The sequence below is a fragment of the Ananas comosus genome, linkage group 14 (assembly GCF_001540865.1).
Source record: "Ananas comosus cultivar F153 linkage group 14, ASM154086v1, whole genome shotgun sequence".
NCBI lineage: Eukaryota > Viridiplantae > Streptophyta > Magnoliopsida > Poales > Bromeliaceae > Ananas > Ananas comosus.
In genome coordinates, this window is record NC_033634.1 from 9,057,115 (window position 1) to 9,084,478 (window position 27,364).

At 41.1% G+C, this 27,364-nt stretch overlaps 1 protein-coding gene across 1 annotated transcript; it reads right to left on the minus strand.

Moving 5' to 3' along the window:
• Positions 14,869–21,761, minus strand: LOC109720337 (L-type lectin-domain containing receptor kinase IV.1-like). The gene is made up of 5 exons (XM_020247387.1): positions 20,679–21,761; positions 20,138–20,438; positions 17,409–17,428; positions 15,354–17,036; positions 14,869–15,255 (listed from the first exon to the last, which is right to left on the minus strand). The coding sequence occupies exons 1-5, from the start codon at positions 21,744–21,746 to the stop codon at positions 14,869–14,871; spliced, it is 3,459 nt and encodes a 1,152-aa protein (XP_020102976.1). The 5' UTR covers positions 21,747–21,761.

The following is a 27,364-nucleotide window of genomic DNA, read 5'->3' on the forward strand; positions in this document are numbered from 1 at the left end:
TCTTCCATGTTATAAAATTCCCAGTAAGAATTCGATGCTAATGTTGACAGTCAAAATCAAGGCACATAAGGAAAATTCTTAGAGGAAAAATGAGGCCAAAATTATTTAATTCTCAAATCCATACCTTACCAGCACGAAGCTTCCATAGTTTTAATATTTCCAACACATAGTGAAAGAATCCGTAAACATCAAGTAATAGCATCCATATAATATAGCTAATTTGGTTAGCTTAAATACATTTCGAAGGAAACCGATTTGCATGGAAAGCAGTAAAGAATTGATAGAGGAGGCATCCATTACTGCGCAATCTTAGAAAAATGAGCTAATTGATACCAGTGAAATTAATCAAAATCCCAAGGAAAAATAATTAAAAAAAAGGTAAACAAATCCAATGAGGAAAAATTTTTTTAACAAACAGCTGAAGAATTCATACAAAGCATATAAAAAGCTCAATTTGATACCTGAAAAATGGAATTCTCCATTAAGGATATACGGAGATGCATATATGTGTGTGTGTGTGTGTATATATATATATATATATATATATATATATATATATATATATATATATATACACATATATATGTATAGGGAGAGCCTAATTAATGGGTAAGCATACAATATAAAGCGCAAAGAGGGTTCCTTTACTTAAAAGTGTCCTTAGAATAAGCAAACAGAATGAAACATCAAGGTATTATAAAAGAGTTGACTATTAACTAATATTTGTCATAGTTCGAATCATAAGTGCAACTGATTTCCATTTAATGACAACCTAAATGTTTAATTCATCTATTGTATAACGTCATCATCACTAAAAGGTTCAACAATTAGAAGCTATTGTATCATTTAGCTTGTACTACTCCTAATTGTGAAAAGAGTGTGTCACGCCCCGGGGTCCCTTTTAGTTTAAAAGATAGCGGAAAAGCGTCTGAAAATTTTTTTTTTGAAAACCTGACCCCAGAGTATGCCAGATCCGCCACAAATACAGGGAATCCACTGTTCACACGGACAGAGTCTCCCCTGTATTTGCACGGCGTCGCACAAGTACAAGAGTTCAAACATTATACAACCACAACAGATGAACATACAAATGACCAACAGATATACATTCATACACCATTCACCACAGATTCACATTTATACATTCGATATTTAAACATCAATCCACATCTATCAGTTAAAATGTTTCCAACCACAGAAACAGGTTTTGAAATACTAAGATGCAAAATCCACAGAAAACCTTTTGAAAACTGTTCCCTACACAGGAACTTTTATCTTTTTAAAACGCTACCACGAGGGATAGAAAACCTTTTATTTTACAAAATCCAGAAATCCTTTTACTTTAACGTAATGAAATACTGAACCACATAAATCAACTAAACTATACATCAACATAAATAATAGGGTAATAACTAAACCGAAATAACCTGGGTCGGAAGCTCTATCGACCGCTACGTATCTCACGTCTCATCCCACTACTCATCGCCCACGATACCTGAAAAATGGTGGGGGAGGTGAGAACATGTAAACATGTCTCCCCTCTCAGTGGGTACCGCAAGCCGGAGAGGGCGAGGGGTACTCACTAGTCACGGAGAACTAGATAGAAATAAGTGCTGGTAAGTAAAGATGCTGATAAGTAGAGAGCTGACAAGTATAGATGCAGGTAAATAAAACAGTAGCTACAAAAAAAAAAGATAAGGATGTATTGGAAATAAACACTACAGCTACTGTATGCATGCGTCAACTGACGATAACCTCAAAAGTACCCAATCTCGCTGCCCTATTGGTCCGAAGACCTCAGGCCCATGCCACACTGCTCACCCTGTACCTGACCCTCGCAATGAAGCCCCTGGGTCAGAAGCATATACCCTCGCAATAAAGCCCCTGGGCTCACGGGTTGGCAATCCAACCACTTTTCCGGAAAAGAACACCCTCTTGCGGTGGATCAGACCGCTGGTGTTCGTGAAATGCGTACCTGCAGTGGCGATCAATGTAGTATGCTCAAAGATCTTCCATCGGCAACTAGCCGACAATCCAGCCCCTCAGGGCACATCGATCGTATAGGTCATCAGCAACTAGTCGGCTACGTATGTTAAGATAGAACTGTAGCAACTCGACCAAATAGGTCATAGATATCAAAATAGGGGAACCGCCCAACCAAATCACAGATATAGTGAACAGATAAGTCAACTCTACTTCTAAGCATAACATCGACATGGAAATAACTGAGTAGAGGAATGCAGATATAAATACAGGTGCAAGGTTCAATATAACTGTAAGGTAGAGTAAACAGTAGGGGTGAAGAAGCGTCACCGAGCGTGCACCACTGTACCGACTATGGGTCGAAGTACCCACCTGTATGTGTGTCGCACCTGTCTCCTGACTGCAAAAGAACGTCAACCGGACCTAAGGAGGGTCCACTGGGTTAGTGTCCAACCTACAAACAATAAACGCTGATTCTACAACTGCACAAACTAAAACCCACGAATATCGGTTTCCCAAAACCGATTACCGTAACTCGCCGGAAGTCCCGAAATCGCACCGAGACTCCGTCGGGACCCACGAACTATCCCGGAACGCACCGACTCATGCCACGAGTCATTAGCTGCCACTAAACACTTATTTTAGTGTGACATGGCAGCAAACACAAGGATACACAACCAAACAACTATTGGTAGATAATTGTTGGGATCCGGGTTTCTGGAAGTGTCAATTTCGACACCGGAACCCTCCGTCGCTCACTCGTCATTTCTGAACTCTCGAAATGACGCGAGTGACCAGCCAACAAGGCTCAGCGACTACACCATAGCTCACGAAGCACCGTCGGAACAATTCCAAACCGAACCCGCGTTCCGTTAGCGGATTTCGCCGAGAAACGCGTCGGAAATCAACATTTGATTTCCGTAAAACTTGGGGCCTTGGACAACTAGTCCAGAGGTCACCCGCTGTCCTTTCACACTACCCATAGCAGCCACAAAGTGTACAATTGCACAAAAGTCCCCTATAATACGTAAAATTACATTATTTCATGCTATTTACGGGACTTTACGGTCCGATAGCGCAAACCGACAACACTCGAGTCGAGCCGAGACTCTCGCTGATAGGTATTGACATGCCGGAGGCCGTGCTCACACTTCGGAGCATGGCCGGCCACTGTGGCGAGCGCGGGAGCGAGACGAAATTCAGCGGACTGCGTGCACAGCATGAAGAACATGCTTATCTTGCAAATCAGAGCTCTCAGACTCCAATGAAGGGGGCCACGATAATCAGCACTGAACCAGGATCATCGTGCTCACCTTCATAAGACTCGGGGTGGCCTCCGTTCACCGGAACAGTAACCGAAACCCTAAGACAAGGTGCAGAAAGCTATTAAGTAACTCACCGGAGCAAGGTAAGGCACGGGACGGCCGGCGGCGGCAGGACGGTGGGCTAGCTGGCCAGGGGAAGGTGCGGCCAGTGCGGGGAGGCCAGGCCGCGCGTCGGCCGACAACGGGAGGCGGCGGAGGCGGCGGACGATGATGCCCTAGCCGCACAACCCGAGGAGAGCTCGGGCTCATCCCGGTTGACAGGGTGCTCCGGCGGCGGGGTAACCGGTGGCGGACGGGTGCGGCCGGCCAGGCGGAGCCGATGCTCACGCCGGCCGGCAGCGGAATGCGGCGGCGGCGGTGCTAGGTGTGGCTCGGCCTGCACAGACCCTGCGCGGCCACAGGGAGCGGGNCAAATCAAAGCTCTCAGACTCCAATGAAGGTGGCCACGATAATCAACACTGAACCAGGATCATCGTGCTCAGCTTCATAAGATTCGGGGTGGCCTCCGTTCACCGGAACAGTGACCGGAACCCTAAGACAAGGTGCAGAAAGCTATTAAGTAACTCACAGGAGCAAGGTAAGGCACGGGACGACCGGCGGCAGCCGGACGGTGGGCTAGCCGGCCAGGGGAAGGTGCGGCCAGTGCGGGGAGGCCAGGGCGCGCGTCGGCCGACAATGGGAGGCGGCGGAGGCGGCGGACGATGATGCCCTAGCCGCACAACCCGAGGAGAGCTCGGGCTCATCCCGGTTGACAGGGTGCTCCGGCGGCGGGGTAGCCGGTGGCGGACGGGTGCAGGCTGCCAGGCAGAGCCTATGCTCACGCCGGCCAGGCGGAAGGCGGCGGCGGCGGTGCTGGGTGTGGCTCGGCCTGCACAGACCCTGCGCGGCCACAGGGAGCGGGAGCGGCGGCCGGCGGCCACGGGGACGGCTGGGGTCGGCGGGAGAGTCACGCGGGAGGTCGCCGACGGCAGAGGGATGACGGTGCGGCCGACGGTGGGCGGCGGCGACGCGCGGAGGCGCTGCGGGCTCAAGCTCGGCCCGCCCCTAGTCTGGGCGACTGCAGGGGATGAGCGCGGCGGCCGGCGGCTACCAGAACGGCGGCGATGGCACGCAGAGGGTCTCAGGAGACCCAGGAGGTCGACGCGCCCGATTGAGGGCGGTGGTGGTGCGCGACCATCAAACTGGGCCGAGCTTGGTCCCAACCGGGTCTGGGCTGACCAAGCGGGGCAGGTTTGGTTCCGGCGGCGCTTACGGGCGGCGGGGGTCGGCGGGGATGATGCCGGTGGTCGACCTCGGCTAGAGGGAACAGGACTTGATGATTGTGGTGGTTCTCCAAGGGTGTTGGCAGAGTTGGTCGGGGCAAATTGGAGGGAGAAGGCCATGGAGGCCCTCTCCGGCGGACGGAGGAGGTCGACGGCGGCCGGGGTAGGAATAGCAGGGTGCCGAAGGGGTGATGGACTCTACTGGGGCACAGCAAGGGCTAGAGCAACCATTAGGGTTAGGGTTTCCATGGAGAAACCCTAAGTTAGTTTTTATAGCATGGCAAAAATGCATTTTAATCCTCCGAAACCTTCTAATATCGGTCCAGTCCCTTATCACGCGTGTAATATGCGCGTACACCCCTCCACGACCGATCTCTCGTGATTCGGTACATAAAATATTAAGACTTTCGCAAAATTATCGGTTTTGCCAATTCGACCCCTCAGCGAACATTTCGCGTTTTCTGAAGATCCGTCCGTCGGATTTTCGATCCGACCGAGCCATCGCGTTCAGCACGACGGGGGCATCGAAACTACGATTTCGTTTCATCCTATTTGCTTGCCGATTTGCGACAAAATCCGTCCTCTCTCCGACTAATCCACATATCACACATAGGCCTAGGTGGAAACCCGAAATCCTTTAATTCAAACTCGAATTTGAATTCCCTACCACCAGTAGGTACTTGAAACAACTCTCACCTAACACCAGGTCACAAGCACAGAGCACGAGGAGTCTCATTATGCAAGAACAGCAAAGAGTGAAAACCCTCTTTTTGATAAAATCCCTTTTTCTCAAAAATCGTGCGTCAGATCTGAAATCTGTCAGTGCCATTGGTTCCAGAATAGCTGAACCGATCAAAACGAGCTATTGGATCGCTATGAACGGAGTCCGACACGTGCCGAAAGCCAACTCTACTCCGTGGCTTCTCCGGAAAACCGGAGTTACTATTCACTTTAAGTGAAAACTAATAATCGCGTAACTTCTCCGTTCTAGCTCATTTTCTCCTGAAACTTGACGAGTGCTTATATAATTAAATTACACACATAAATATCATCAACAGAGAGTTTAGTTGCATTGTAAAAATCTCAGTCCTTACAAAGTGCAAGAAGCATTAGGAACTACAAAGAAACTGGAGCTAAAGGAAAATGCAACAAATAACTCTAAAAATTTAAATTAAAGCAGGCAAAGAGGAGTGAAAATTTTAATACCATGACATAACCAGGGCAATATTATAGTACTCAATTACTACTTGTCGAGAGAATTGTGGAAAGTGCTGAACCTGCCAAAGGGGACTGAGCTAAAAGCACTGTATAATGATGCCAACATATGTAAGACAAACGGGGGAACAAAGTAATCGTCGGCCCATTATTTTCAGATGACCTAGTGCAATTCGTGGGGGATACAAAAGCTAAGAACTAAACACAATATATTAGAAGTAATGACAAACATGTTAGAAAGCTTTCGGGGGAAAAAAATGCAGGGAACTCAGCTGAGCCGATCCCACCAAGGACTGACCAGATATTAAGAACAAACTGCATAACAGGGTATATGGCAAGTATAAATTCTGATATTAAAAACAAACTGTGGCATTTTTTTGTAGGATACTTGCAAATTAAGCATAAAACTGAGAGATTTTCTTTACTTAAGTTAAACTTAGAATAAACAAATAGAATGAACCATCAAGGTATTATTATAGAAAGGCAAAGAAAGCATAGCCAACTAATTTTGGTCATAGTTATTGCAAACCCGAACAAAATTTCCTCCTCAATATACTTTTGAATCATGAGTGTGACCACTAAACATGAAATGAGTGGAAAACCATATTTACATACACCCGCAGTATTTACCTTGTACAATTCCTAACATGAATCAAACACAGTAAACCGACGAAAAACAAAAAAACTATGGCACTCATGATGTACAACAGCAGAATACGAATAAGAAAGTAAAAGATGCAGGTCGCTCTGGAGAATACTTGCAAATTAAGCATAAAGAGTAGCGACAAAAAGAAATGGATATTTAGTGATTCCAAAAGATTTTGGAAAAGTCGGGTGAGCTCAGATAGTAAGGACATCTTCATTCTTTTCATCACATAGTCAATAGACTTTTTTTTCTTTTAGCTAACAATTGGCGCAAGTTTTGCCCTAAGGCCATCAAGCTTTTTTAAAAAAAATTCTGTATCGTCATATATGTGATGCACTTTTTTTAGCCAACAACCGGTGCAAGTGTTGCCCTAAGGCCATCAAGCTTGCCTATTCTTTAATTCCGTATCACCATAAGCTTGGACTTTCTTTAATTCCGTATCACAATTGCCAAACAAACCATTTTGCATCATCACATATTGGATATTATTTTTTTAACCAACAATTGGCTCAAGTGTTGCCCCAAGCCCATCAAGCTTAGCCTTTTGTCAATTCCGTATCATCATTGCTCAGCAAATCATTTGAGGTCACAAAGAATCCACCTCTTTTATGCAGCTACTTTCACAATATTATAATTAACATTCGCTGAACTTGAGTGTTTATTGAGTGTTGCTAATAAGGTGAACTAATTTATCTGAAGTTCAACAACCAAAACGAACATAACTAAGGCAGCAGGATTTCACATCATTGCAGTTTTAAAACAGACCAAGAAGACTATAAAGAAATAGTAAGAACTGACTTATCATTGCAGTTTTAAAGTAGGCCAAGACAACTATAAAGAAATAGTAAGAAATAAACGAAATCAAGTAATATTAGTAAAATAACAATGTATGAATACTCAATCTCAAACAGGGACACAAATAGTAAGCCAAAGTAAAACCAAACAAAGTACAGTGAAATATCTGAGGAGAACAAAACTTCGAGAGAGAAATAAAGAACGAACAAATATTTGCAAAACCGGTTGCTCACAACCTATCTGTCAATCGCCAACCTTGCTCAACGGAACATATATATATTTCTTTTTGTGGGAAAACACCCAAAAAAATAAGGCTCAGTTAAGTAGATTCAGCAGCACTGCACATAAGCAAACGGCAGTGCGATGAACAGCAGATCACTGCAGGGAGGGGAAGTGCAGATCATCGAAGGACCAGAACGCTAAGGAAATGAATGCATAGTAATAGATCAACAATAGATTAACATCGGAGATAGATGTGCGCAATCCCAAAGAATAACAGGTGCAAGAAGCGGTTGCCTATAAATAGGCCGTCCAAACTTCCATCCTTCAAAAGAAATGTTTTCTACACCTCCCTCTACTTATCATCATAGCCTTAAAGAAGAGCAAGAAAACAGTAAAGAAACAGCCAGAAATAATCCAAATCTAGTAATATTAGTATAATAAAAATGTATCAACACCCAATCTCAAACAAAGGTACGCATAGTAAGCTTAAGTATAACCAAACCAAGCACATAGAAATATCTAGAGTAGGAAAACTTTACTACAGTCAAATTAATAACAAATAAATATTCACAAAACTTGTTAAAGGAAGCTTGTATTTAATAAACTAATTAAGTCAGAATCGTACCAAACAATAGTATGACTCATATTATAATTGTGCATGGGAAAAGAAGAGGACGCAGTTAAAGAGGACAGGGAAAAAACTGCCCATAAGCATAGGGCAGGAGTAGGAAAAACAGTGAACCAAACAAAGAGAAAGCGTGTAGAGGTAAAGAACGCAACAATGATAGGGAATAGGTTGGCAAACAGTAGATCACCATTGAAGGGAAATGTGCGCAATCACTGAGGGTCACAATAGGAGGAAGCGGGTGCCTATGAGTACGCCGCCCAAACTTCCACTTCGCCCAAACCTCAACACGTTCGAAGCCAATACTTGCGACACTTTCCTCAACCTAGCATCATAGGCTGAAAGAGAAGCAAGAAAGTTAGAAAGCAACAAGAAGAGGAAAACGGAAGAAAATAATGTCGGTAAAACAACAATATACTGAAGCAACGGAGAAGTAGAGCATATGCTAAACAAAAGATGTAAAAGAAATATATATTTTTTTGAAAAATCATAGCAAGGAAAAGGGAAAAGGGAAAAAGAAAGTAAGCTATGCCAGAAAAGCATGAAGCATTTTCTATGCTCTTTTTTTGATGCAAAATCATCGTCGCCTCTTTCACCCAATTATACCATCTTAAACATGAGATTAATAAATAAGGTGCCAACAAGAGGAGGGACAATAAAAACCATAGGAAAGACATAACTCCTAAGTAAACTATTTAAAAATGCGAGCAAGGTGGAGCTGAAAAATACGATGGGAACAAAGTAGAGGAGGACAAATTAGCAGGGAAATTCATCAAATGAAAAAGAAAGAAAAAAACCAGCATGCAAAATAGGTACAAAGTAGAAGAAGATAAATTATTAGGAAATTCATCAAAGGAAAAAGAGGGTAAAAGCAGCATGCAAAGCATAAATAAATAAATAAAGCAAATTAAAAAAAAGAAAATGAACAGTAGATAACAGGACCAAAGTACATAGCAGATAACAGCATTGAATCTATTAAAGTGTGAGGGGAGCCATTCCTGTAGGCAAAGATGGCAAAAGGAAGTAAGGAATAAACAGTCCATATATATAAACATAGAGAGAGAGGGAAAAGCATGAAAATTGTATAAAGCTCCTTTGTATGGCTTCTAAAGAGCTTCTGGTAGCTTCTTCCTTGGCAAAAAACTGTAAAAACTATTTTTGGATGGTCTCAGTATTAGCTTAAAATATTTTCATATTCCAAAGGCTGTCATATAGGAAGTTCAGAAAGAACTCATACATCCTTGACAAAACAAGATACACCCAAAACCAGTTTGTGGAAATGTGGGGAAAAACTGTTTTTGGATAGTCTTAGCATTAGCTTAAAAAATTTTCATATTCCAAAGGCCGTCATATAGGGAGTTCAAAAAAGCATTCAGAGAAACTCATACATCCTTGACAAAACAAGATACACCCAGAACCAGTTTGTGGAAATGCAAGTTGAAAACCATCCCAAAAGCATCAAGCAGCCAATTGCGGAGTTCATCGCATATAAAGCTCCTTTGTGTGGCTTCTAAAGAGCCTCCGGTAGCTTCTTCCTTGGAAAAAAACTTTAAAAACTGTTTTTGGATGATCTTAGTATTAGCTTAAAAGATTTTCATATTCCAAAGGCTGTCATATAGGGAGTTCAGAAAAGCATTCAGAGGAACTCAATGCAGAATTGTATTCCAAAGGCTATCATATAGGGAGTTCAAAAAAGCATTCAAAGAAACTCATACATCCTTGACAAAACAAGATCTCTTGTTATACTATATTTTATCTTAAACTGCATCCGGTTTTGTGCGTGGTCTTCTTTGGGTCAAGCACAAAACGCTTTTCGCAAAAAAAATTTAAGCTAAAATATCCATCTGTTTACTAAGGCCTTTTGCTTGGAATTCTGATGATGCCTCCGGAACTGCAATTTACCCCTGTTAAGAAAGTTTTAAAAAAACATTCTTTCGCCTTTTATTGCCTTGGACTGTCGGCTCGGTTTTGTGCGTGGTCTTCTTTGGGTCAAGCACAAAACGCTTTTCGCAAGAAAAATTTAAGCTGAAATATCCTGTTCGGTGATTGAAAGAACTTAAGAAAAAAAGAACTGGATGCTTCTGATTAATTGGTTACAGCCATCTGTTTACTGAGGCCTTTTGCTTGGAATTCTGATGATGGCTCCGGAACTGCAATTTACCCCTGTTAAGAAAGCTTAAAAAAAATATTTTTTTCGCCCTTTAATGTCTTGGACTAAAAGCTTAAAAAAAACATTTTTTTCGCCTTTTAATGTCTTGGACTGTTGGCTCGGTAAATGTCTCAACAAAGTTTTAACAGAGAGGGCATTTAACTTATCTTCCTTCTTATCTGCTTTTGTTAACAAAGTTTGGGAAGATTTTTAAAGATCCCTGCTTACATACTTCGGCTCTTGCGATCTCTCTGCTATTGTTTTCCCGATGATTAAAAAAAATGCCCTCTCTGTTATTTTCGGCTTAACATTCCTTGCGGTTGGTTGGGTGAGTATTTTTTGTCAGTCATTTATTCTTGCCAAAAAGAAATTACTCTATCTGACTAAGCATGCATAATAATTTTTCCTTTGCATTGACTCTGTTCTTTGTCTTGCCGGCAGTTGTTGAGATGTCGGTAGTTCAGCTTTCGTACACTATGTTACTTAGTGAGATATCCAGTAAGTTGGGTGTTGAAACGCCCGACTGTATTGTAACTATTGCTGCGAAGGGTTGGTTTCTAGCATATGTCGATCTTACGATTGTGCGCGGTGGCTCTGTAATTGAGGTGGCCCGCAATTGGGGCTCTCTATCTACCGATTATATGACAGCTCGGGAGGATGCAGCAGGAGTTTCCATCCAGCGGATGAAGGAGGAACTTGGTTTGCAGATAAAGGATGCAAACTATGATGATTTCATCTTATATAAGAACTTGTACGATGCTGTTGCTCTCCAGAATAGTGATTTTGTTGGGCAGCTCACAGGCCTTAGGTCTGAGCACAACCTCCTTAAAGATTCCTATGCAGCTGTAGTGTCTGAAAAAGCTGACGCTATAAATGAGCAGATTAGATTGCGCCGTGAACTCGATGATTGTTATGCTACAATCAATCGCCTTCGTCCTTCCCAACCTTTTGTAGCGTGCGACCCGGCTGATGTGGGATCAGCTACTTAGTTCTATGCTTTGTCCTGTTTAGTTTTAGGAAGCCCAAACGGCTCCTTTTGTATTATAGAGCCGCTGGGATCAACTACTTAGTTCTGCGCTCTGTCCTGTTTAGGTTTAGGAAGCCCAAATAGCTCCTTTTGTATGATAGAGCTGCCTCTCATCCCGTCACATGTTTTATCCTCTTCTCGTTTTCTCCAGAGAAAGGTATCGCCTATTTTCTTTGGGTTTCTATGCAAGTAAGTGATGTAAAATGTTGCTCCCTTAATTTAATCCGTTTCCCCTCGCTGGAACTCAGCTAAGATAGTTTAAATATTGTTCTTTCTTCAAAGTGGTGGCATAAAAGAACTGGATGCTTTGTGTCTCAAAAAAAGTAATTGAGCAATGATGATACATAATATTAAAAAACCTAGCCTTTATGGCCATCGCCAGCGCCATCTCCAAATGTTGGGGAAAAAAAACGTGGGTGTTTTGTCCCCTCAAATGATTTCGGAATATGGGAAAGGCCTGAACTTGATAGCCTTGGGGTCAGCTTGCAGTATTTCCTTGCTAAATAAAGTATGCTTAATTTTCACTGCCCCTAAACTTGATGCTGTTTCTAAATAAAGTATGCTGATTTTTACCTGCTCCTAAACTTGATGGCGTTGAGGACCACTTGCATTTCCATGATGCAGCACGACTTATGTGGCAATATTAATATATGGTGAAATTAAGGCCTTCTAAAAGAGGCTGGGAAATTATATAAAGCCCTGGTAAAAAGGTGGGCAAAAAGTCTTGACTATATTATGAAGAGGATGAAGATGTCCTTACTATCTGAGCTCATTTTTGTTAAAAAAAAAAAAAAAAATTTCATGCTTCTCAAACTTATGTGGGGTCAGTCATTGTCCATTTCTTTTGTCGCCACTCTTAAGAGATTTGTGTCGGGTTTGAGTAGAGAGATGCATTTGCCCATGTTTTTTTGTCTTCAATTTCCAAACATGTATAGCATTTCTTCTAATTTGATGTGGTTATCTATGGCTTTTTCTCAAAGAATTTCCAAGCATTTATATCGTTACTTCTAATTCCCAAAGATGTGTATCATTTATATGTGCGTGTGTGCATGTATATGAGTGTATGATGTGTGCGTGTGCGCATCAATTCTGAAATATATATGTTCTGCCGCATGAGCTGAAGGCTATTGTTTTGGACGCCTTAACAGATTCCCAAATTTCTCCCATGCACTGAACTACAGGGAAATGAATTTGAGGACAGGGCTCTTCGGACATTTTCCTTGCTGTTGTGTTATCTATTCTCCTTGCTTCTGTTTTTTCCCCTCCTCGCTTCTGCTTCTCTGCTTAATACCTTCGCTTCTGCTTCTCTGCTTAATACCTCTCAACGTCCTCGAACAGCCTTGTCTGATTCCTGTTTTTTTCCTCACCTTTTTGTTTTACCCGGTTTCCTTTAAGTTGCTTGCAGCAATTTCGGTTTGCTTACACCAGTATTAATCAGTTCTGTTCTCTGTGCAACAAAAGGAGAAACAGTATAAATATCTCTTAAAAGGGTGCAGTTTCTCCTCTTATTGCATTGTTTCTCCTCTTGTTGCACTATTTCTCCTATTGTTTACACAGAAATGGTGCAACAAGAGGAGAAACAGTGCAACAAAAGAAGAAACAGTAGATATATCTCTTAAAACAGTGCAGTTTCTCCTCTTGTTGCACTATTTCTCCTCTTGTTTACACAGAAATTGTGCAACAAGAGAAGAAACAGTGCAACAAGAGGAGAAACAGTATAAATATCTCTTAAAAGGGTGCAGTTTAAGATAAAAAACAGTGTAACAAGAGGAGAAATGGTGCAACAAGAGGAGAAACAGTGCAACTTTTGTTTAAAGAGTGTAACTTTCATCTTAATGGATGCAGTTTACATCTGAAAGAGTGCAATAAGAAGAGAAACGGTGTAAATATCTCTCAAAGAGTGTAATTTCTATTTAAAAAGTGTAATTTTTATCTTAAAGCTGCAGTTTACATCTTAAGTAGTGCAACTTATAATTTTTTTTGCAGTTAACGATGCAATTTCATATTCATCCTTCTTTTTATATAATTTTTTATCTTTATTTTTTTTCTGTTTTTTCTATAATTTTTTTTTGTCACCCTCTCTGCCAACAGCCACGGTGCCGGCAACGACGCCACTAAGGACCCCCGCTCCGAGCCTGTAGCGCTGCAGTGACCTCCACGGTGTCGACGTCGGCGCCAGCGAAGATGCATCGTCGTTAGAGGCGGCAGAGAATGAGGGAGAAGGAGAGATGAGAAAGGCGGGGAAGGACGAGAGAGGCGTCGTCGTCGGAGACGGTGGAAAAGAGTCGGAGAAGAAAAGAAAAGAGAAAAGCAAAAAAAAAGAAAAGTCGCGGCGTCTGAAAATAAAAAAAATTCTACTCGGATTTAACTTGGTTCAGATAATATCGAGATACATTCAGAATGGGTCCGGTCTAAGATAATCCCGTGAGACCTGATAGAGTCTACTAAGAATTAACGAATAGACTCAGTCGAGCTAAGTCAACTAAAAAAAATAAAAAAATTCGAGTCTATCATTTTTTTATTTTTGAAACCTGGTTAGGGCTAATGGATTCAGATTGAGAATGAAAGACTCAATCAATTGAGATCAATTCATTGTTAGAATTTATTGTGAGATTGATAATGAACGATTTTATTCCACCAATCGATAATGAACGATTTAATTTCAGCTCAGTAGGATTTTTTTTTTTTCTTTTTCTTCTTCTGGAAGAGTTAGAATTCTAACCTCGTATCACTCGTGTCAGGACCTACAGGCCAGGGGCAGTCTCATTCAATAAGAATTTATAATAATACATGTATAGGGTATACTCAATGTGTACGAGCTTATACTTGTTGGAAACTAGTGGGAATATGTTCTTATTTATTAATAGGGTTTTGGTTCACACGACCAATTACAAGTTTATTCACAATCCACGTGTTTTGACCATGATTAGTGTTTGATCCCCTCCACCATTACAAAAGTATAACAAGAAATATAGCAAATTTTAGATAAAAGATGTCAAGAAAAAGGAAATATATCAATCTATAGAAACATTAGTATGTACCAAGATTAATAAATCTAATTCTTAGCCTATCATCAACTACTACCACATATTTATTCGGCAGGCGAATAACTGGTCTCAATTTTTATCCACTCCTTTAAGGACTTGTTTAATTCACCTTTTTTAAATTCAAAAATAGAAAAAAGATTCATTAATTTTGATGTTGTTTGTTTTACAGGGATCATGTTCTCGATTTTCATTTCATTATGAAATAGGAATGGCCTAATTAAATTATGGCCAAATTAAAATCTGAATTCTGAATTAATTTATTATAAAATAAACCATTCAAAATTTTTTTTTATATATATATTTTTTATTTTATAATGAGAGAGTGTAGATGATGAATTCTTCGTCCCTATAACCCTCTCATCAATTACTGCCGACCAAAAACCCTACAATAATAACAATAATAATAATAAAAAAAAAGTAACCATACAGGGGAATCAATAATAAAACGACTCAAAAATAGATAGTAATTAATTCGATTAGAATTGTCGTAAAATTACAATTCGAAGTGGATTTAAACCAATTCTTATTCTTGGAATGAAGCTCTCTCTATTTTATCCATGCATGGCTAATATTCATCTTCCTCCGGAGAGAGTAGATGCACTCGGCAGGGAAGATGGATAGGAGGCAACATAGTCATCAAAACCAACATTGTGAGGCAATGATAGTTTGGTGAAGCCGAGATAAGCCGGCGACGGCTCTGGGAGGGGCGCACGGCCCTCCAAGTACTGCACGACCAGCCGCATGCTAGGCCGCGCCGCCGCGTGCGGGTGCAAGCACATCAGCCCCAGCTTCAACACCATCTCCGCCTCCTCCCTCGCGTACTCTCCTTCCAATCCGGCATCCACTGTATCGAGAATCAAACCCTTCCGCCAGTTCTCGGTCACCCAATCCACCAACAGGAATTGCTCCCCTTGCCAGCCCACCGTCGGTTGCTCCACCGGCCTCCGGCCGCAAGCAACCTGTTGGATATGAAACATTAAAACTCACAACACGATATTCGTCCTCTAACTAACAGTTTATATAAGATTGATTGAGAAAAATAGTTGTTTCACACGACCTCTAAGATGAAAACTCCGAAAGCGAAGACATCGGTGGCGGTGGTTGCCCTACCGGTCCTTGCGAGCTCTGGCGCAATGTAACCCGTCGTCCCCACCACATGCGTCGTCTGCGGATCGGTGCCGTGATCGTACAGCCTCGCGAGACCGAAATCCCCCAGCCTGGCGTTCATCTCGCCGTCCAGCAGTACATTACTCGCCTTGATGTCTCTGTGCACAACGACTTGCTCCCACTCTTCGTGAAGATAGAGGAGTCCCGCCGCAACACCCTTCACGATCCGGAACCTCTGGGACCACCCGAGTGCAGGCTTATGAGCCCGGTCGTAGTGCAGGTACTTGTCGAGGCTACCGTTGGGGACGAAGTCGTAGACCAGGAGAAGCTCCCCCTTGCGACGGCAATAGCCGAGCAGCTGCACGATGTTGCGGTGGCGGAGGCGGCCCATGCTGACAATCTCCGCCACGAACTCCCGCATCCCCTGCCGTGACTCGTGGGAGACCCTCTTCACCGCCACCTCTGCCCGTGAAGTCGGCAACGTTCCTCTGTAGACCTTGCCGAAGCCGCCGGCTCCTAACAGCTCCCTCTCCCTAAAGCCGTTTGTGGCTCGGAAGAGGTCTCGGTATGAGAACCGGTGGGGCCCGAACTCCACCTCCCAATCCTCACGCAGCTCAGCATACTTGCTCCGCCACCGTGCCGCAGCAAACGCCACAAACGTCACCAGCAGCACGAACACTAAAGAAGCCACGGCCAACCCCAAGCCCAGAGCCCTCGACTTATGGCCTTTGAGATTCGTGCGGGGGATCGCGGGCAGCTTCGAGTAGTTCAGGGGCGGGGCATGAGCCTGATCTACGCTCATGGCGAAGCTCCATCCGAGGACGTATTGCGACGTCATCAGGGGGTACGTCGCCGCGGAGAAGCCCACGTGCACGGGCAAGTCTAACAGCTCGGCGGAGAGGTTGACTGTGATAGACATCAACGGCTTAGTAGGCTTCGTCTTCGGCGTTCCAATTGCGTTTACAGGGGAGAGCGTAACGTTCAACTTCGCATCTGGGCCATCGTAGTCAACCCACACTTGCATGGCATTGCCACTGATGAGGGTCAAGTTCCTGAACTCTCCAGTATCATCCGCGTAGTACCCGGCGGTGTGAGCCCTGTATGACACCGGCCCGTTGATGTCGATCCCGACGTGGTTGTCATTGATGTCTTGGAGCTCAAGGTTGAGTATCGTGTCGAGCTCGACAGCGACGATATGGTTGGCGGCATCGCTGTTGTTGCTCATGTTGAATAAGCCAAAGTACTGGGCAGATAAGGCATTAGAGAAGTCCGTCGAGGGGGTGATTGCAAAGGCGATCCCGTGGCCGCCGATGCCGGCATTCTCGGTCGGGACGATGGCGAAGATGAAGGTGGTGGAGAAGGAGGCGATACTACCATCGGAGAGGTTGCGGCGGAAGCTGAGAGGAGAAGGATGGAAGGCGTGGCTTTTTTGGTTCTCTGCTGTGTTTGTTAGGATTAAGAGGCCGTCGGAGGACACCGTCGCGATGCCGTCGAGGGTGAGGTTGGCTCCGGAGAATCCATTGAAGGTGAATTCTTTTTCAGGAGGAGAAGATGCCACAAGCTTAAGAATGAGAAGGAGAAGAAGAGAGAAGCGGAAGGATGGAAGCTTCGGTAGCATCGACAAACAGTTATGCTAACCTCAATCCAGTCTCAAAGTAGCAATATACGAGTAAATGTTATAATGTATTTATTTATTTCACATAACTCCGTTTTGCAACAGCATACGATTTTTCCTTATAATTTTTAATAACAATTTGACAAACTAAACAAATTTGAAATCTTTGTCACAAAGAAAATTGGGATTAATTCCTCCAATTTAGTGTTTCTTAAAAAAAAATTATTTATTAAAAATGTTTAAGTTGACCCTGCGTCATTAGGACAGTGACAATATGTTGACCTAACGGAAATGACAACAAAATTGAGTAGAATAAATTGCCGTAAAATACTTTTGCCTTGTGTGAAATGAACGCAATTAGTGGAGTGCACATATGAACACAATTCAAACCTTTAGAATATAATTGCTCCCTACATTAATTAATATCCTTGTTACTTTCAGAGTTGTACACTCTTTCAAAGTAATTGACTGCTATGTACATTCTACAAAAAAAACACAATAGAGTTTAGAGTAAAAAAACTCGAATAAGCCAAAAGCTTAAGCTATCATGAGGAAAAATCGTTGTATAATATATATGTGTATGAGGATTAATCGTATTCTTAGTCGATACGGCACTAAAGAACATGAGGAGGGAAAAATCTCTCCTTAAAAATCTACTATTTTTTCAAGAATAATCTATCTGCAACAGGCTTAACATCAGCTGAACATGTTAAATATACAGAGCTTAACAATAGTAGGAGCAGATGGAAAGGTCTGTAATTGTTCACCCCTTTCCTCGAAAGATTAGTTAGTTATTGATGATTAATTAGTAGCAAATAATTAAAATTATGAAATTTAATAAGTATTATTAATAAATTTAATAATTTTTAAATTTTTTTCGATAATTAATTAATTCAAAAGTTTAGGAAAAGTTAATTTGGATAAAAAAAATCGGAGGAAATTTTGAAATGGCCTATGATTGAAGTAGTCTGAGTACGTTAAAATTATAAAAAAAAAATGCTATTTATATAGACCACCTTTCGAGCGGAAAAATTCTAGAATACACCGGGTATATTAGTAACATGGCGTCACAAACCAATCAAATAAATTCTTTTAAAGATATATGTCCCATCATGATTGTAAAAAAATATTTTTGTTGTACTTTTGTTTGGAAAGAAGAAATGTGATTGGCTTGTTATTGATGACGTGGTGCAAGCGTGACAGTGTAGAACTTCTCCTTCCGGGTGTATAAGGATGGGTGGGATGTTCCCACTATTAAATAATTCAAAATAATTATTATTCTCTTAAAAATTAAGCTAATAGAGGACGATATTTTTATATTTTTATGTCTAATAAGTATGGATGGAATGTTCCTACTATTATATAATGCAAAACAACTATTATTTTTCAAAAACTTAATAGTAAAAAATAATATTTTTATATTTAATATTACCTCTCACGTCAATGACTGGATTTGAGACTATCCCTCACGTCAAAATCTGGATTCAAGATTTTCTCTAATAAATGGTGGTGGCGCCTATTTACGGAGGGGAACCTGCAATGAAATAATTTACTTAGAATGTTATATTATTCTAGAAGGAGACCATTGAACAAAGGGAGAACTTTCAGACATGCTTCCCAATGGTGGAAGAGTGTGTTGTCCACAAAGGAGATTTTCAAATATGGATTGTAATACGAACTTGGGGATGGAAAGCTCATCGACTTTTGGCCGGACAGATGGTGTGGCGAAGTTTCTTTGAAGACACATTTTTCAGACATATATGACAAGGTTGTTAGAAAGCAAGTTTTTATTAAAGAGTGTCTTTCGCCTAACGGATGGAGATGGCGAAAAATTTTGAGAGGAGTTGGAACAAGGGTTTGGAATGGCCATGTGAGACTTAGGGAATTCAAGGATATGCTGGCTTCCTTTCAGACGACAAATAAACATGATGAAGTTTGGTGGAGATGGAATGCAGGAAATATGTTCTCTGTTAAATCGGTTTATTTGGTGACTCGAAGGGGAAGTATCCAAGATACTATACTGATACACATTTGGAAACTTAAAGTACCTATAAAAGTTAAAATTTCTTATGGCTATCCCTTAAAAAGAAAATCCCCACGGTTGATAATCTACTGATAAAGGGATGGTTGGGTAATCCTCTTTGTGTCCTCTGTGGTGAAGCTACGGAGACAATGGACCACCTTCATATAGGATGTGTACACTAGGTTTATGCTTTTCGAACCTTAGAGGACATCCGGTGTTTACATACAGTGGAGGACGTACTGACGATCTAGAGTAAATTGACCAAAAATATTAGACCGAAGGAGATTCTGTAGGATCTAATTACCGTAGCAGCGTACTGGTGGCTAGTCTGGAAGGAAAGAAATAATGCAATTTTTAAAAACTACTATGCTGACCCTTTCTTTATAGTCGGGCGTATTGATGAGTTGATAAGAGAGTGGAGAGACTTTTGTTGAGCTGAGTTATCTGTCGATTACTTTTGTTGTTATTTCTCTTTTCTTCTTTTTTTAAGTTATTTTTTTCCTTCTCGAGGCCATGTTGTTTCACTGTTTGTAGCCAAGTTTATTTTCGAAATGAATGAAGTGGATAGTGTGCTACCTTTTTCTCAAAAAAAAAAAGATTTTCTTTAATAAATTAAGGACGTGGACTTAAATTAAATAATGTTAGAAGTTTAACGGGACTCAAACTCAGAACTTTCTCCTCTAATATCATATTAAACAATGCGAAACAACAATTATTCTTCATAAACTAATAGAGAACGATATTTATATAAGCTAATATTCATTCATCTTGCTCAGGAGAGAGTAGATGCGCTCGGCACGGAAGATGGATAGGAGATGACATAATCGTCAAAACCTTCGCTGAGAGGTAATGAGATGTAACACACTGGACCTTTGCAAATTGCGAGGTTCGAGTGTTTGGATGTGTTTCGAGCTTTTCCACACTTGGTGGAGGGTCGTAGAATGTTTTCCGACCTAAAAAGTTCGAAAACTGGAATTCTGGACAAGTCCTGAGAGTTTTCACTCTCGGGGACCGGTCCCTGGAAGGAGAGACCGGTCCCCTCAGGGANGGTCTGGGCACGCTACCGGGAGGGCCTCCGCCGGTCCCGGGGCGTGACATGAGAGATTGGTGAAGCAGAGATAAACCGGCGACAGCTCCGGAAGGGGCGCGTGGCCCTCCAAGTACTGCACAACCAGCCGCATGATCGGCCGCGCCGATGGGTGCGGGTGCGAGCACATCAGCCCCAGCTTCAGCGCCATCTTCGTCTCCTCCCTCGCGTACTCTCCTCCCAATCTGGCATCCACCGTATCGAGAATCGAGCCCTTCTGCCAGTTCTCGACCACCCAATCCACCAACATGAATTGCTCGCCTTGCCGGGCGACCATCGGTTGCTCCACTGGCCTCCGCCCGCAAACAACCTGTTGGATATAAAATATCAAAACGTATGCACTATGTTATTCGATCCCTACCTAGCAGTTTCAGGTCGATAGAGGAAAATAGCTGTTTGAAGGTCTTTGCAAAATTTCATTTAAAAAAAAAAATTCGAATTCAAAAATTAATGATCAGTGTTGAACACATGAAGGTTATTATAATTCTAGCTGGCCGGCAGTGTAAGCTAGCTTCATAAAGGAGGAGAGGAGAAAATTGTTTCGCGGGACCTCTAAGACAAAAGCCCCGAAAGAGAAGACATCGGTGGCGGTGGTTGCCCTCCCCGTCCTGGCAAGCTCCGGCGCGAGATAACCCAACGTCCCCACTACGTGGGTCGTCTGCGGATCAATGCCGTGATCGTACAGCCTCGCGAGACCGAGATCTCCCAGCTTGGCATTCATCTCGCCATCCAGCAGCACATTGCTCGCCTTAACGTCTCTGTGCACAACGACTTGTTCCCACTCTTCGTGAAGATAGAGTAGCCCCACCGTGACACCCTTCATGATTCGGAACCTCTGGGACCACCCAAGAGCCGGTTTGTGGTCCGGGCCGTAGTGCAGGTACTTGTCGAGCCTACCGTTGGGAACGAAGTCATAGACCAGGAGAAGCTCCCCCTTTTGGCGGCAGTAGCCGAGCAGCGGCACAATATTGCGGTGGCGGAGGCGGCCGATGCTGGCGATCTCCGCCACGAACTCCCTCATCCCCTGCCGTGACTCGTGGGAGACCCTCTTCACTGCCACCTCTGCTCCAGAACTCGGCAACGTTCCTATGTAGACCCTCCCGAAGCCGCCGACTCCCAGTTGCTCCCTCTCACTGAACCCATTGGTCGCTCGGAAGAGGTCTCTGTATGAGAACCGGTAGGGCCCGAACTCCACCTCCCCATCCTCACACAGCTCCGCGTTCTTGCTCCGCCGCCTTGCCACCACGAATGCAGCAACGGTCACCAGCAGCATGAAAAATAAAGAAAACTCAGATAACTCAAAGCCCAGAGACCTCCACCTGCGGCGTTTGAAATTCCTGCGGGGGATCGCAGGTAGCTTTGAGTAGTCAAGGAGTGGGGCCTGATCTACGTGCATGGCGAAGCTCCATCCGATGACGTAGTGTGACGACATCATGGAGCCCGTCGACGAGGAGAAGCCCACGTACATGGCCCGATCAAGCAGCACGGTGGAAAAGTTGACCGCGAACGATATCAGTGGTATAGTAGGCTTCATCGTCGACGTTCCAATGGCATTCACAGGAGAGAGCGTAACGTTCAACTTCGCATCTGTGCCGTCATAGTCGACCCACACTTGCATGGTTTTGCCACTGATGAGTCTCAAGCTCCTGTACTCTCCCGTACCATTCTCATAGTACCCAGCAGTGTGGGACGCATTGGACTGCAGCCCGTTGATGCCGATCCCGACGTGGTTGTCGTCGATGTCTTGGAAGTCGGGGCTGCGTATCGCGTCGAGCTCGATGGCAACGACATGGTTGGTGGCCGTGCCGCTGCTGCTTATATATGTTGAATAAGCCCAAGTACTCAGCCGATAGGGCTTCCGAGAAGTTTGTCGAGGGGGTGATTACAAAGGCGATCCCGTGGCCGCCGAGGTCAGCGTACTCGGGGTTGATGGCGAAGGCGAAGGTGTTGGAGAAGGAGGGGATGCTACCATCAGAGACGTTGCCGCGGAACTGGAGAGGGGAAGGATAAAAGGCGTGGCCTTTTTGGTCGTTTGTGTAGTTTGTTAGTATTAAGAGGCCATCGGAGGATACGGTCGCAGAGCCATCGAGAGTGAGGTTGGCTCCGGAGAATCCATTGAAGGTGAAGCGTTCTTCGGCAGGAAAAGAAGCATCAAGCTTAAAGAGAAGAAGAAGAAGAAGAAGAAGGAAGAGGAAAGATGAATAGTTCAGTAGCATGGATGGATATACAGTTTTGCAAACCTTGGAGTAGACTCGAAAGAAACGATAAATGAGTAGTAGTTACAGTGCAATTAAATTCTTATGCCTTTTTGCAACAATACATTACTGTGTTGCTTCCTTTTTATATTTGGTTATAATAATTGCCATAAAATATTTGATACAATAAAAATAAATAAATATTTTTGCTGCAAGTCAAAATTCTCTCTTATTCAGTGTTTCTTAAAAAAAGTTTTTTATTAAAAGTGTTTGAATATTGTATTTATTTCTATAAACCCCTTTTCGAAGAATGCTCCTCTACTGTTTATACAATGTTGGATTTTTACCAATTATATTTTACACCCAAAAAATTAAGTTGACCATTAGCCAGTTGGACAGTGACAACTTGTTGACCACTCTAACTTTACATACAACCAATTGCGTTAGAATGAAGGCACTGAAAAAATTGTAACGGAACCCAATTGGAGTATACGTGTACACACATCAACCGTTCAGAATCTACCTATATAGTACGAGAAGAGTTGGGTCGTATCAAGGATTTGGAGGGTCCTCCGATTCTTCCGTTTTCACTTTAAAAAAATTAGATGCACCTAATCTACAAAAATATAATATACATCTAATTTATTTTCTTAGCTTAAATATACAATATAATTTAACAGATATAATCTATACTATATAAAAAATCTATATACATAATATTATAGAATTTAATTTGAAACATCAATGATTTATCAATATGGTGTTTAACAATTATACATCCCCGTATGAAATGATTCTCCTCTCAAATCACTCCACATCTATAAAAATAATTTGTCAACACCCGGTCTATAATATTACACGTACCAACCCTAATCGTTAATAAATAATACTAAAAAATTATAATATAATTTCATAAATACGATCTATCTTATATCGAAAGCCTCTATATAAAAAAATATTAGAGTTTAAATTTATATATCGGATTTTTTTAAAAATAAAATGCACAAAATTTATTTATACATCTAGTGCACCAAATAGTATTCTTCGTAGGTAAAAATATATAGATTTTCCTCAACTATAATTTTTTTTGAATTGAAACCCACTCAAGTTCTGATTTCTTATTATTTTAATTTTTATATTTAGTTAAATTAAAATGATCAAAGATTATTGAAATTATTAAATGCGGTGAAATTACTAATGAATTTGATAAAATTTATAAAGTTTTTGATAAATTACTTTAGTCAAAAAAACTAAAAGTTTAAGAAGTTTCTATACATTTTTACCATAAAAAGTTTTGTTAAAAAATGTGTAAAGACACCCTCAACTATTAAGATGATTTGAAATAGACCACTCAAATTTATTTTGAAATGAATTTTATACTTTTTAATTTTTTATGATTTATTTTAGTCAATTAAACAAAATATTTATTAAAATTTCTACAAAATTTGACCAAATATTTTATAAAATAAAATTAAATAACTAATAACTAATATTTAATATATCTATTAAATTTACTGCATTTTTATTTTATATAAATTTTTTAAAAAAAATTTTAAACTTTTTTCTTTTTTTTATATATGCCTTTATAAAATAATTTATTTACTAACAAGTTCTTACAAAAATTTATGTGCCATATAAACCAATTTACATTATTTTATTTAATTTATTAATTTAAATTTATTTAATTAATAATTAAGAGAATAAACTAATATGAATATTTTAATTAAAATTTATTATTAAAATATGTTATATTCACGGTATCATACAGGCTATTCAGTAGTACTTTCTAAACAAGAAAAAAAAAAAAAAAAAAAAAAAAAAAAAACCAAAGAGTCTTGAATCTCTGACTTCTTGGGTTAAATATATATATATTTAGAGTTTTCAGAAAGGTAATATTTTACCTGTATTGTTTATGTTTGAATAATAAAGTCAGCAGGGATAACAAAATAATTAGATTTTAAATTTGGAATACCAAACACCAACCATCAAACTTTTAATCAACTATCCTATGTACGATTGATGGTTGGCTAAAGGACTTGATGGATGGTATCTGAAATCTCAAATTTAAACACTAATTAATTATTTACGTTTTCAGCAAAATTTATTTTTTTAAAAAATAAATAATGGAGGCACCATACTACCCCCTCTCTCTCTCTCTCTCTCTCTCTCTCTCTCTCTATGTACATAGAGCGAGAGAGAGTAAAATATAATAGTAGTTCTACAAAATGTCTTATAAGGTAAGATGCTTTGAATACCAAACAGTGGTTGTTGGGGGAGAGAGCTTCACAAGAGAGTTACCCCAATAGTAATGCTATTTCTTTCCTGCTAGCTTCTGACAAGATCGGTCTCATGAAGGTTTGCTTTCGATTAAGCGCCTTTTCACCAAAAAATGTGTGAAGAGAAGTTATGTGAAAAGGTGTGTCTCGAAGCAACAACAAAGTAAGAATAAAAAATCACACCCAACAATTCAAAAATAAGAATGGAATAATATTTTTACAATCAATCATTATAAATTAAATTTACAAACATATACACAGTGCACGTTTAATTGTTCATAGAAAAACAAAAAGAAAAATATAAATCACAAATATGATTATGGACAGCTATAACATCGTCTCAGCAAAAATTCCATTATCACCCCATGAAGAAATCATGAGTAACCAAGAAATAAACCATCCAAAGTACAACTTTAAACATAGAAAATTATGAATTAAGTAGAGATAAGCATTTTAAAAAGGCATAAGTATTCAAAATAAAATACTTAAGAAACTGCGGGCAAAAGTGGTTTGTACCAACAACTAACCAAAATCCAAGCATTTAGAGTCGGCATTAATCCAGCGAGATTAACTCCAAATGCTCAATTTGCCACAATCTCATCAATTAAATAAAAGAGATCAACAAACAAAATTAAAAGCAATATATCTATTTGGCATGCCATTTGGCAGAAACTTTTTTTACTTTTTCACGGCTCCTCGACTTTTAAACACTAGTCCAAAGATATCTTAATTTCTTCGTATGAATTAAGCTCTCTCTATCCGATCCATACATGGCTAATATTCATTCATCTTCCTCCGGAGAGAGTAGATGACCTCGGCACGGAAGATGGATAGGAGACAACATAATCATCAAAACCTTCCTTGTGAGGTAATGATCATAGATTGGTGAAGCTGAGCTAAGCCGGCGACAGCTCCGGCAGCGGCACCCGGCCCTCCAAGTACTGCACCGCCAGCTGCATGCTCGGCCGCGCCGACGGGTGCGGGTGCGAGCACGTCAGCCCCAGCTTCAGCGCCATCTCCGCCTCCTCCGTTGCGTACTCTCCTCCCAATCCGGCATCCACCGTATCGAGAATCGAGCCCTTCTGCCAGTTCTCGACCACCCAATCCACCAACAACTTGCTCCCACTCGTCGTGAAGATAGAGGAGCCCCGTAGCAACCCCCTTCAAAAGATTCGGAACCTGCATTGCGCGCTCTGTTCGCACTTCTTTTCGAAATCTCCATAAGCTACTTGAATTGAATATCTAAGCGAGAAGATGCACTAATTAAGAACCCCTTCAACTATTGACTCGTTTGAATTAAGACCCTGCACGGTTTTTTATTTTGTTAATTTAAATTATTTTTAATTACTTAAAATTTAAATTTTTTTTTAAAAAAAAATTATCAGCTTATTTAGTTCGTAGATTATTAATTATCTTAACTACAAAATAATTATAATTATTAAACTAGTTAATTCAGACAAAACTAGAGGGATATTGGATAGTTAATTTGGTCTTCGTACACTTTAATCATGTGGAGAAAGATAAATACATAACTATACGATTTGGATAAACCACTCTAGTGTCCGCTAGCATTGCATCAAGCAGCCAATTGTGGAGTTCATCGCGAAGTTCTCTTCTCTGGACTATTTGACCGATTCAAAAAGTGATTCGGCTATTGCTAAAGTTCTCCAACAGCTTGGTTTTTTTGGGCCAACAACTTTTCCACAAAGGAAAGTTTTATTCAAGTCAATTGGTTGAGGACTGTTTCCCAACATTTTTCAATAGGTTTTCTACTGGTGGAGATAAGCATCCTTGTAGTGAAACCACAGTCAGATTCAGAGATTAGCATCCTTGTAGCGAAACCACAATCACATTTAGAGATCGCAACATGTATATTTGTATAGGAATCCCCACAATTCAACTGCCCCAAAAGTGAAACAGAAATGAAACCTCCCCAATTCGACCCACAGATCCAAATTTGCATCCAAATTTCAACTTGAGGATTTAAACACACGTAGAGATCGCGCAAAGTAAACCTCCCAAATCCGACCCACAAATCTAAATTTGCATCCAAATTTCAACCTGAGGAGGAGGATTTAAACACGCGTAGAGTTCGCGCAAAGTTATTTCCGATACCAGATCAATCTGAATCATGTAGTATCGAGAAAGCTTATACAGACAAAATCTTAATTGCCTATTTTTTGAACTTTAAACCTACTGCTACTAAGGAAATTTAAGAAACATTATTGTTTTCTTTGACGGAAAACATGCGGAGGGAAAAAAGCCACCTGGGGATTCTAGAATCTTTAATTTTTGTTCACCAACCGATGCCAAAGCCAAGGCAGTAGGCAAGAGTTTTTTAAGACTAAACCATAAAAGCATGACGCAAAGTAACCAAGTTTTTGTAGAACAAGCCCTCTTCCCCAAAATAAGCGTGCTCCACAATAAACCTGAACTTTTTTTACGCACCCAAACCCGGGAAAAAATTGATGAAAATCTATAAACCAGCACCAGTAATAAACGCGTCCGAAAGATTTCGGGTAAAGAGGAAAAAATAGCCAATTCAGGCGAGAACAATAACCCACTTAATCTCCAAAACATTGTAGCGGTTCAAACATCAAGTAATTGTTAGAACATTGCGTACGGTAAAACGCAGCGAAAAAGAAAATCAAACAAATTTGATTTTGAAAACTCTCGAGATCTAATCTCAAAACCACGCAATTAGGATCCCTCATGTTCTTTAAGATTAAAGGAGAAAAGTAAGATCGAATCATTACCTTTTTCGC